Below are 12038 nucleotides of genomic sequence, written 5' to 3' on the forward strand. Positions count from 1 at the left end.
GCGGGCGGCTTTATTACCTTCGGTTCCTTCCGTGTCCCGGTGGCCATTGCCACGTGGCCCGCCCCCCCGCCTCCCGTCCCTGCTGCTCAGCCACCCCCCCTCTTTTTTTATTATTATTTATTCTTCTTTGTTGACTTTGCTTGGGGATTTGGTTTCACTTTCGACCGTTACCGCAGCCTCACTTGCTGTTCTTAAACTCTGGTGTGGTTGGGGTCTGTGCTGTTGTGTCTCGCCGGTGCTGCTTCCCGTGGCTGCTGTTGGCTGTTAATGCTCTGTCTTTCTGGGCTAACTGTTGGGAGTGCGCTCTGAGACTAACACTGCTGTCACGGGCGCTCAGTCTCTCCCGCGGGCGGCTTGCTCCTCCTCCCGGCGGCCATTGCCACATGGCCAGCCCCCCGCCCTCCACCGCCTCTGCTGCTCGGCTAACCCCCCTCCTTTCTTCCTTTTTTGGCCTTTGCCTTGGGATCTTTGCTTCACTTTCATCTATTACCATAACCCACATTGCTGCTAAACCTTACTTTCTGATTCTATTTCACTTTCGTCTGTTGCCACTTGTTGCGGTTTCTGTCTGCTTGCTCGCCTGTCTATTGGTCCACATTTCTCTCTCCCCTCCCCTCTGGCCCCTGCCCCTGTACTGATTTTCCTCCGCTTCACACTGACTCTACCTCCTCCCGCCGGTTGGTCCACTGACCCCCTGTCTGACACGGTTGGGGTTTGTGCTGCCGTCTCTCGCTGGTGCTGCTCCCTGTGGCTGCTGTTGGCTGCTGATTCAGGTGTTTTACTGAGCTGACTACTGGGGTTGTGCGTTGGGGCAATCGTTATCGTTGCTAAATATTGTAGTACCTGGCGATTTCTCCAACGCAGACCCCCCTGCCCTCTGAGAGGCCGCCTCCTGACCCCCGGTCCCCTCTGGGACCACCGCAGCCAGAAGCCCCCTGCCCTGTTCCCCTCCCCCCCGGTCGGGTGTCTCTGTGTTCTATCTTTCAGCATGTCGAGACGCCCTGCCAGCCCCGCGAATGCCGCGTCGGGAGACTCCAGCTCCTCCGACTGCTTCCTGTGGCGACCTGTCCGGATGGGAACCAGACGGCACCTGCCAGGCCTGATGCCCAGTGACCTGCCCAGAGCCCGGACACCACCAGATGCCAGAGGGCCCCCCCGAGAGCCGTGCGACGTCCAACACCCCGTGGCCGGAGACTCGATACCATCGTTCCAGCCCCCGCCGGTTCCAGATGCCAGTTCCAGCCCAGCCCGGTGTGGCCCTGCCGCCATGCCACCCGCGGTCCTTTCCTCCCTCCCTTCCTCCGCTGTCGACTGGGCGCTCCCGCTAGACCTGGACAGCAACTTTGCCCCCTGCTTTGCTGGGTCCGGGGTGTCCCCTATTGGAGGGGACACCGACCGATTTAACCATGTCTGGACCCCGCACCAGGAGGAGATCGCCCTGCTAAGCCCCCCCCAAACGCTGCTACCTGTAATTCCTTCCCCACCCTTGACCTGGGACTTAGTCTGCCGGCCCAACACTGCCAGCCCCATCCTGCCTGAGGCCCTGGAGGTGTGGTCATCCTCGTGGCCCCCTCCATCTCCAGTCCCTACCCCTGCCACATTAGGACTACAGCCCCAGTCTCCCCTGAGCTCCAATACCTCCCCCCTACGCTCTGACCCAGGCACCGCCAGCCCGGAACAATCTCCCCGGGCGGCCCAGAGCGACCAGCCATCCCCAACCCACGCTCCCGCTCCTGCCCGCACGGCTACCGCTCCGAGCACGGCTACCACCGCTGTTGCCTCGTATGCCGATGCCGTTAGGGCCAATCTCTCAGGGAGTACCTCCAGCTCAGAGACTGCTACCGACCCCAGGGGACCCCGCAGACATAGCACGGGGACCCCACCGCCCCACGTCCCGACACCAGTCACAAGGGCTGCCGGCTTGAGACCGATTAGAACATGCCGGCAGCAAGCAATTCCCGTCTCACTGCTCTCGGAGCGCTGCTCCAGTGACTCCCCCTCCCCCATCTGGTCAGGTAGTGACGACTCGGCGTCCTCCCCCTCCTATGTTCCTGACCCCCTGCCTCCCCGTACTCGCCCGAGGCGGGAACCCCGTATCCCCCCACCCAGCGACGAGTTCCAGGGGCTCGCGCTTATCAAGTTCCCGATCCCTAAGAATCGCCCCGCCTGCCCATGCTGCTCCACCTACAAGGGGCTCACAACCACCACCTCTCTGCGCCAGCACATCAGGCAAGTGCACAAAAAGAAGGTGGGCTTCCGCTGTGCCCACTGTGCCAAGCCCTTCTTAGCCCTAGCGGGGTGTAAGGTCCACCAGTCACGGTGCCCCGCCCTCCCTAGGGGAACACCTGCCAGCTCACTCCTAGAGCAAGGACCCTCCCCAGACCGCTTAGCCACAACCTCGCCCCCACCAACCACGCCTGCCCCTCCAAGCCAGGAGCCCGTCATCCCCCAAGACCCAAACAGCCACGGGTCCTCTTCTAGCCGCAGTACCGCCGTTAGTGGCAGGCCCCCTAGGCCCTCCAGAATCCCCACCCTCCTCCAGCCCCACCAGCAAACCGCAGCCTCCGTCAGCCTCGCCAACCTGTCCCAGACGGTTCGGGAATACGTCCGAGGCGTGAGACTCAACGTGGCGGAGAGACGGACCAGCGCCCCTCCCCGGCTCCAGCCCTACTGCCCTCCCTCACGAGACAACACCACCAGGTGCCGACCCGGCCAGAGGGAGGGACCCAGCCAGGCTCGTGGAGGAGACATCACCAGCAGTCGCCCTCCTGCCGCCCCCAGTAGTCGCCATAACGCACCCAGATCCGGTACCTCTCGCCCGCCTCCTGTTCCAGACCACAGACCCGCCGCACGCCGCGACGACCCTCGCCCTGCTCTGGACGCCCCAGAGCAGCGCCGCACCACCGTGCACACCCCTCTGACTCCTGCCGCCCCCAGTAGTCGCCACGGCGCACCCAGATCCAGCGCCGGACCCGACGCCGACACCGCTCTCCCGCCTCCTGCTCCAGACCGCAGACCCACCGCACGCCGCGACGACCTGCGCTCTGCTCTGGACGCTCCAGAGCAGCGCCGCGCCACCGCACACGCCTCCCCGACTCCCGACCCAGGGGAACACCGGGCCCCTGCCGCCTCACCCGCCGTACCCGCGACTGCACAACCAGACAGCCAGCGGGTGAGGGGCAACCGAGAGCTCACTGCCACCGCCTGGCAGCTCCTCTGGATAGAGGAACTGAGAGACACAAACTCCTTCCGTGACCTGGAAGACGTGGTCAAAAGATTCACGGAGGAGCTAGCAGAGGGACTCGTGCCCGACGAACAAGCCCCGACCCGTACGCAGCACCCCCGACGCGGACCCCCAGCACCGAGACCTGACACCGAACCCGCCATAAACAGAAGAAACGATCGCCAGACCGACACGGTAGCCACCACCCGCCTCCAGCGCCTGTACCAGTCCAACCGTCCCAAGGCGATAAGGGAGATCCTCGAGGAACCCTCGCCATTCTGCGACGTTCCCGCAGACCGCCTACACGCTTACTTTACCGATGTCTTTGACCGCGCAGCATGCCCCGAGACCCACCGCCCAGACTGCTTGCCCCGGCTGCCTCGTGTCGACTCCGCAGACGACCTGGAGCGTGACTTTACCCCTAAAGAGGTGTTTGCCAGGCTCGCCAGGACCTCCAACACGGCACCGGGGAAAGACGGCATCAGGTACCAGGTGTTCAAGAAGCGTGACCCTGGTTGCCTCGTACTCGCCGCCATCTTCAACCTGTGCAAGCAGTTCCGGCGTATCCCCAGCGCCTGGAAGTCGTCCATGACGGTTCTGCTCTACAAGAAGGGCGACCGGCAAGACCCCGGGAACTGGAGACCCATCTCCCTCTCCAGCACCATTTACAAACTTTACACCAGCTGCCTCGCCGCGAGACTTACGGACTGGGCGGTGAGCGGAGGTGCCATCAGCGCCGCACAGAAGGGCTTCATGTCCTGCGAGGGGTGCTACGAGCACAACTACGTGCTACAGGCGGCCATCCAGTCAGCCAGACGGCGGCAAAAGCAGTGCGCCATGGCTTGGCTGGACCTCTCCAACGCCTTCGGGTCCATCCCCCACCACCTCATCTTCGACACACTGCGGGAATTCGGCCTTCCGGACTTTTTCCTCCACCTACTCAGAGACTTATACAGTGACTGTACCATCACCATCCGCGCCGAAGAAGGCGAGACCGCCCCCATCCTCCTCAGGCGGGGGGTCAAACAGGGCTGCCCCCTCAGCCCCATCGTATTCAACCTGGCCATGGAACCGCTCCTGCGCGCCATGGCGAATAGCCCCGCCGGCTTCAACTTGTACGGCGAAAAGATCAGCGCCCTGGCCTACGCCGACGACCTCATCCTCCTGGCCGACAACCCAGAGGACCTCCGCGTACTCCTGGAGGTCGCCAGCCGTGCGGCCGAATGGATGGGCCTGCGCTTCAACGCCAGGAAGTGCGCCCCTCTGCACATCTCTGGCAACGCCGGCGCCCCGGTACACCCGACGCAGTTCCTGATCCAGGGGGAACCCATGACCACCCTGGCCGACGGCGAATCCTACTTACACCTCAGCACGCCGACCGGCATCCGCGTCCAACAGACCCCGACGGCAACCATCGACGGGATTCTCGAGGACGCCAAAAAGATCGACGGCTCCCTGCTCGCCCCTTGGCAAAAGATCAACACCTTAAACACCTTCCTCATCCCCCGCATCCCCTTCGCTCTCAGGGGCTCTGCTGTCGCCAAGGGGCCACTGAACAAGGCAGACCGCGCCATCCGGCAGCTGGTCCGGAAATGGCTCTACCTTCCCCAAAGGGCCAGCTCCGACATCGTGTACATCTCGCACAGGCAAGGGGGTGCCAACATCCCGCGCATGGAAGACCTGTGCGACATCGCCGTCGTGACACACGCCTTCCGCCTCCTGACCTGCTCAGACCGTAGAGTGCGCACCATCGCGAGCGCCGCCCTGGAAGAGACCATCGGCAAGCGCGCCGCCAGGGCCCCCGCTCCGCAAGACATTGTCGCCTTCCTCAACGGTTCTCTTGAGAACAACCTAGGATGGCAAGGGGGAGAATTGTCCTCCCTCTGGTCCCGTGCCCGCGCCGCCACCCGCCACCTGGGGAAGAGGATCGGCTGTCGCTGGACCTGGGAGGAGGAACGAGGCGAGATGGGCATCCTGATCCCGCGCGGAAACTCCGACCAGAACACGGTCGTCACGCCGCCCGCCCGAAAGATGCTGGAAAGAGTCCTGAAATCCACCCTCCGCTGCCTCTACGCCGCGAACCTGAAAAAGAAACCAGACCAGGGCAAGGTGTTTGAGGTATCCAGCAAGTGGACCGCCAGCAACCACTTCCTTTCCGGGGGGAGCTTCACCCGCTTCGCCGACTGGCACTTCGTTCACAGGGCCCGCCTCAACTGCGTCCCCCTCAACGGAGCCGTCCGCTTCGGCAACCGGGACAAGCGATGCAGACGCTGCGGTTTCGAGAACGAGACCCTGCCCCACGTCCTCTGCGGCTGCGAGACGCACTCCGAGGCCTGGAAACTGCGTCACAACGCCATCCAGGCCCGCGTCGTCAAGGCCCTGCCTCCGACCCTGGGCACCGTCGCGCAGGACTCCGTCGTCCCGGGCACCAACAGCCTCCTCCGTCCGGACATCGTTATCACTAACGAGGAGGCGAAAAAGATCGTCATGGTGGACGTGTCTGTCCCCTTCGAGAACCAGTCTGCGGCGTTCCGGGCGGCCCGTCTGCGAAAGATCGCCAAATACACGCCGCTGGCGGACACCCTGAGGGCGAGAGGGTACACGGTCGAGATCTACGCCCTGCTCGTCGGAGCGCTGGGGTCGTGGGACCCCCAGAACAAACCGGTGCTGGAAGCCTGCGGCATCGGAAGGAGGTACGCCGGCCTCATGAGGCGGCTTATGGTCTCCGACACCATCCGGTGGTCCCGCGACATCTACACCGAGCACGTCACGGGCCACCGCCAGTACCACAACGCGCAGGAACACTGAAGAGCACGGGACTTTGGGAGGGTTTTTTGTGGGGGGTCTCCAGTCCACGTCCTTCCCCCCTCTTTTTCCCTCCCACGAGACTGAGCCTTTGGCCCACCCCCGGGTGCGGTCCACAACCGTGCCAGAGGACAGGGATGCGGAAGAAGACGACGCCGCGGGACCCGACTGACTCTGAGGACTCTTGATACGGAGTCAGGACTTTGCCCCCTTGAACTTGAGACTTTGGAACTGGACCTTTGTTTTTGGACTTTGAAACTTTCTTGGAACTTTGTAACTGGACCTTTTTGGACTTTGATATCGAGTCTGGATTCTACCTCCTTGGACTTTGAGACTCTAAAACCGGACCTTGGTGCTCGGACTATTTCAATGGGCCTCTGGACTACATCCCCCGCTAGCCACAGCGGGACCAGCTGACTGTCGCTCGCCACAGGGATCAACAGGGGCCCCTCTAGGGGCAATTTACCCCCCCCCCCCGAGGGCTCCTCCCCCCCGGCAGGCGCAGCAATGAGGCCAGAGAGGACAAGGACGCGGCGGAAGAGGAAGCCGAGGGACGAAAAAGGACTCTGTCACTTGACACCAGGGGAGGGCTTGTTTGGGGGGTGTTGGCTCTGCTACCGCTCCCCCTCTCTCCCCAAGGACAATGCCTAAAACCGTTCCAGAGGACAAGGGAGCCGAAGAAGAGGACATCGAGGGACAAGGAAGGACTAAGGACTCGGTGTCGTTGGACACCAGGGGAGGGTTTTTTCCAGGGGGTCTCCCATGTTCCCCCTTTTTTCCCTCCCCAGGGGCTGAGTTACAACCGCCCCTCACATGCCCCGAGAGGGAACCAAGGGCCCATCGGCCCTCCCGAAACGTGCAATCCCCAGTGCACACCATTTTCCCCACTCTGTCCATTGGGACACACCCAGGGACCCCTGGGCCCCCCAGCAAAAACCCTGATACGGGTCAGACCCCGGGAGAGCCAAGCTCTGCCCACCCACGGGGTCCCACACACCTATCTCTTCCCCACAACCCATTGGGGATATCGACACAGGGCACGGTAGGGGGTTCACTCACCCTAACCCTACCCAGCCGCAACCCTGACAAGGGTCAGACCCTGGGAGAGCCAAAGCTCTGCCCATCCAAAGGGTCTCTCACATACCTTTCCCCAGCAATCCAGCGGGGATGCTAGACTAGGGCACACGGTGGGGCGCTCCACCTCCCTAAAACTTGCAGCTGCAGCAACTCAAACCCTCCAGATCGCCTATGCAGGGAAAGCGCCCCCACCCAACACCTTATGCGCTACGCAGACCTTCACCAAACCACCTCTTATTCACGTCCAGGGGCCTCCATGCCTCCCCCATTACTACCTCCGGGTTCCTCAACAACAGAACACCGTAACTCCCCCCCCCCATCGTCCCACGGGATCTACGTATACTCTGTACTCCCCACGCCAGGGGCACGACCGGCATCCCGGACGACGGGGATACCCCGCCAGCGGGTCTCACCCTAACCCCAAACCCGACCCCGGACGTACTCATTTGCTTGTAAACCACTAAATGCATGTTTACCGTTTGCTTGTCAAACATTATCTCAAAGTCAATCTGTTCTTATCAGTTTAAGCCGCAGTAGGTTTAATAAAGTTATGAACAGACAGTACACCTGTGTCGGGGGTTCGGTCTTCTCGTCATCTTGCTCTTCTCGGTGCTCGGGTCCCCTGATCGGCATTCGCGTGGCGGTCGCAGCGGACAACGCTGGAAACACGTCCCAACGGTCCCTGAACGCGCACCCAATCCGGGTAAGAAACTGAGCCAGCTCCCCCTTCGGAGCTTCCTCGAGACCCCACTTTCCGCTCCCTGACTTCCCCGGCTCCTTTTTCTCAATCTTCCTCCCTGTCCCAATCTCTCCATACCCCCTCTCCCGCCACTCTGTCTCTTGGCTCAGTTTCTGTTTCTCTCTCTGCACACTAACTCTTGCCCTCCCCCCCCCCCAGAGCTTCTCCCCACAATCTCCCTCTGTCCAGTCTCCACCTTGACTTCCCCACTCCTTGCCATTTTGTTTTCCGGCTCGGCTTCTGTTTCTCCCCAGCCCCTATAACCTCCTTCCAAGCTAGTTCCTGGCCTCCCCAGAGCTCTAACCCTCTGCACTCCTCCCCAGAGTCAGCTCTAGTCCAGACATGTCTCTCCCCCTAGGTTAACCCTTTCCTCTCCCTCACCTGCCCCCCCCCCCCGGACTACCTGCCCAGCGGTTAATGCCACGAGGCCAGCCTCCCCCCCTAAGTGGGATCGGCGGGCCTCTGAGTGACTGCCCCCCCAGTCTTCCCCACTGCTTTAATCTTCCCCTTCTCTTTAATCCACCCTTTCTCACGTTCTCCCGCTTATACTTGACTTCATCCAGGGCTGTTCCCCCAGGCGACTGTAAGCCCGGGCCCCCAAACAGCCCCCCCCCTCGGATCCCCCAATTCCCGCTTTCGCCGGCGGCGGGCCCGTCCCCCACATGGCCGGCCCCCCCCCCGCCGAGTCTCGCAGCTTGCTGCACTGCCGCCGCTTGCCCTGCCCGGTCACCGCCGCTGCTGCGGCGCCACCATGTCTGGGCTCCCCGGGACCTATCCCAGCCCACAGACCGTGCCCCTCGATCCCGGGCCTGTGACCGGCTACCCCTTGGCCCCCCCCCTTCCTGTGCGCCGGCAGCTGGCCCCCCTTCCCCCACGTGGCCAGCCACCCCGCCAAGTCTCGTGGCTTGTTTAACTGCTGCTGTTTTCTCTGTGTGAAAGGAAGGTATTGAGGCCTACTTAGAATATGTCAAATGAGCACCAGTTTAATTGTAAGTGGAAAGGAAAGGCAGCACTCTCAGATACAGGAGATAAAAATAAAAACAAAATTTGATTGGTTGACCAACAATAACCCCGCTTTTAGGGAAGTAAGTAACTCAGACAGCAGTATGCAACAAAGTGCTGATTACCCCAAATGGAGCAGACGAAAGTTTTTTGTAAGGGCAGAATGAGACAACAAAAATCTAACGTCAGCAATTGTCAGGCGAGTGGAGAAGTACCAAAATACCGGAACAGGGTATATAAGGTGGGCTGAAACAGACCACGAGCGGACGGGTTGCGAATCCGAAAAGCCAGGTCTGATCAACCAGGGCTCCCTCCCCGGCGCTGAATCTCGCTGCCGTACATAAGCTCCGAAAGGGGAACAAATAAGCTCCGAAAGGGGAACGAACACCAGTCGTAAGTTGCAACGAAAAATCCAAAGAAAGGAAAAACATAAAGAAAAGAATATCTCCTGAATCTAAGCAATGCTTCTATCTTTCTTAACGTGAGTATTATATAACTGTTAACTCCATAAATTTCTTAAAGGTAACTCAGGAGGGTATATCAGTAGGAGAAGTTGTTATTTCTTGTTATTTTTAACTGTACTGTTTTTCTACTTTTTCTTTGTATATTATATTGTCTTAAAAGAATCAAAAATAATGAATTGATTTAAATGGAAAATTGATTATAAAGTAAATAGAAAAAATAAATAACCTGTTTGACCCTAAAAAGAAGTATTCCTCTCTCTGTGGTTTCAAATCCTTTAAAGAACCAAACCCAGTTACCAAAACGACGTAGACACCGTGACGCACGCCTACCGCCTCCTGACGTGCCCAGATCAAAGGGTAAGCGCCATCGCCCAGGCTGCAGTGAAAGAGACCACCCGTCGTAGCATCGCCAGGGCCCCCAACCAGAAAGACATGGCCACCTACCTCAGCGGCTCGCTAGAAGCGGAATTCGGAAGGGAAGGAGGCGACCTGTCCTCCCTCTGGTCCCGTGCCCGCGTTGCCACCCGCAGTTTAAAGAAGAGACTTGGCTGCCACTGGGTATGGGAGGACGCCCCCCCAGACAGGATGGCTCTGTGCTTTATCTTTCAGCATAATGAGATGCCCTGTTAGCCCCCGGAATGCCACTTCCAGGCACCTCAAGAGACTGTGCAAAGCCCTTCTTAACCCTGGCAGGGTGTAAGGCCCACCAAAGACGGTACCCTGCCCTCCCTATGGGGACACCTCCCCACTCCCCTCCAAACCAAGATACTCCCCCAGATACCTTAGCTGTGACCTTGCCTCCACCAACCACGCCTGATACTCCGAGCCAGGGACCTGATATCACCCAAGGACCAAATAGCCATGGGTCCTCCCCTAGCCGCAGCACCACCACTAACAGCAAGCTTCCCAAACCCTCCAGAATCCCCACCTTCCTCCGGCCCCCCCAGCGAACCGCAGCATCCGTCGGCCTCGCCAACCTGTCTCAGACAGTCCGGGACTATATCCAAGGCATAAGGCGCAACGTGGTAGAGAGACGGACCAGCCCTCCTGCCCTCCCTCACAGGACAACAAAGCCAGGCACCGACCCGACCAGAGAGACAGACCCAGCCCGGCTCCAGGGGGAGACGTCACCAGCAGCCACCCTACTACTGCCCCCAGGAGTCCCCACAGCGCACCCTGATCCAGTACCAGACCCACCATCGACACCGCCCGCCTGATTCCTGCTCAAGACCTCAGACCCGCCGCACACCACGAAGACCTGCGCTATGCTCTGGATGCACCAGAACAGCGCCACACCACCCTACGAACCTCCCCGCGTCCCGATCAGGGGGAACACCGGACTCCCGCCGCCTCACGCGCCGTACCCACAACCGCAGAACCAGACAGCCAGCGGGTGAGGGGCCATCGAGAGCGCACCGCCACCGCGTGGCAGCTCCTCTGGACAGAGGAGTTGACGGACATAAAATCCTTCCAAGATCTGGAAGAAGTGATTAAAAGACTAACGGAGGAGCTGGCAGACGGACTCGCACCTGATGGACGAGACCCAGCCTGTACACAGAATCCCAGCCGCAGACCCCCAGCACCGAGACCCAATACCAAACCCGTCGTCGATGGAAGGGGAGACGCAGACCACCAGACCGACAGGGTAGCTGCCACCGCCTCCAGCGCCTGAACCAGGTTAACAGTCCTAAGGCGATGAGGGAGATAGAGGAACCCTAGCCGTTCTGCGACATTCCCGCAGACCGCCTGCACGCCTACTTCACTAAGGTATTCGAGCAGCGTGCCCCGATACCTGTCACCCAGATTGCTTGCCCCAGCTGCCTCGTGTTGACCCTGCAGATGACCTGGAATGCGACTTTACCCCCAAAGAAGTGTTTGCCGGGCTTGCGAGGACCTCCAACACCGCACCGGGAAAAGACGGCATCAAGTACCGTGGCCAGTTCTTACCGGCATGCTGGCCCGGCCCACTTTCACTTCTGGTAATTATTATACATGTTCTAAATAGCATTCTTAGTTGGCAGAAGTGTATTTGCAGCAGAAAGACATCAGTTCAGTAGAAACATCACAAGAGGCTAATACTGAGTTTAGAAGACAACTAGCAATTGTTCTAATGAAGGAGTCAGGTAATAACATTCTCCCGTGTACTATAGACTCATTAGGCACATAAGATAACTGTCTGTTACTAACATAATTCTGGTTATCTTAATACCCCTGAAGTGGGGGGTCTCAAGCGTTTGGTTCTGTAATGGTGACAATTCATCAATAGTATGTTTAAGTACCAAAAAAATTAGGATGGGGTGAATAGTTGCTATTGATAGACCAGTTAAATAAAATTGGATATTTTTATATCCCGATGCAGTAAAGTAAAACTGTGAGAAAATAGGACACAAGAAAGAAAAAATATGTTCAAACCAGTGACTGGATTAAAACATTGACAATAATTAACTCAGGATTTGCACTGAGCATTAGTCATAACAATCAGCATATATTGATTTGTTTCAGAAAGCGTGGAGGACTACTGCATATACTGCAGCCTTGTTGGTTGTGAAAAGGAAAGTGAGGATTGCAGGGTGGTAAGAAACGCAGAACTGTATCAGAAACGCATGCCATAGCCTGCTTAAGAATCAGGATTCTTGTGAAAATTCCAGTCAGTCAACATTTCCATCATGGTGACAGGCCAGAGGTTAGCAAAGTGCGGTCCACGGGCCAATTCTGGCCTGCAGGACCA

At 59.1% G+C, this 12038-nt stretch overlaps 1 protein-coding gene across 1 annotated transcript; it reads left to right on the plus strand.

Moving 5' to 3' along the window:
- The first annotated feature begins 959 nt into the window (after positions 1 to 959).
- On the plus strand, positions 960 to 8230 carry LOC142823228 (uncharacterized). Its single transcript, XM_075913858.1, has one exon. It carries the CDS (start codon positions 989 to 991, stop codon positions 6029 to 6031), a length of 5043 nt encoding a protein of 1680 aa, XP_075769973.1. The 5' UTR covers positions 960 to 988; the 3' UTR covers positions 6032 to 8230.
- Positions 8231 to 12038: the final 3808 nt, after the last annotated feature.

The sequence above is a fragment of the Pelodiscus sinensis genome, chromosome 32 (assembly GCF_049634645.1).
Source record: "Pelodiscus sinensis isolate JC-2024 chromosome 32, ASM4963464v1, whole genome shotgun sequence".
NCBI lineage: Eukaryota > Metazoa > Chordata > Testudines > Trionychidae > Pelodiscus > Pelodiscus sinensis.

Bases quoted from the DNA above. Each gene is read 5' to 3' on its own strand.
- LOC142823228 (XM_075913858.1), top strand. From the start codon at position 989: ATGTCGAGACGCCCTGCCAGCCCCGCGAATGCCGCGTCGGGAGACTCC.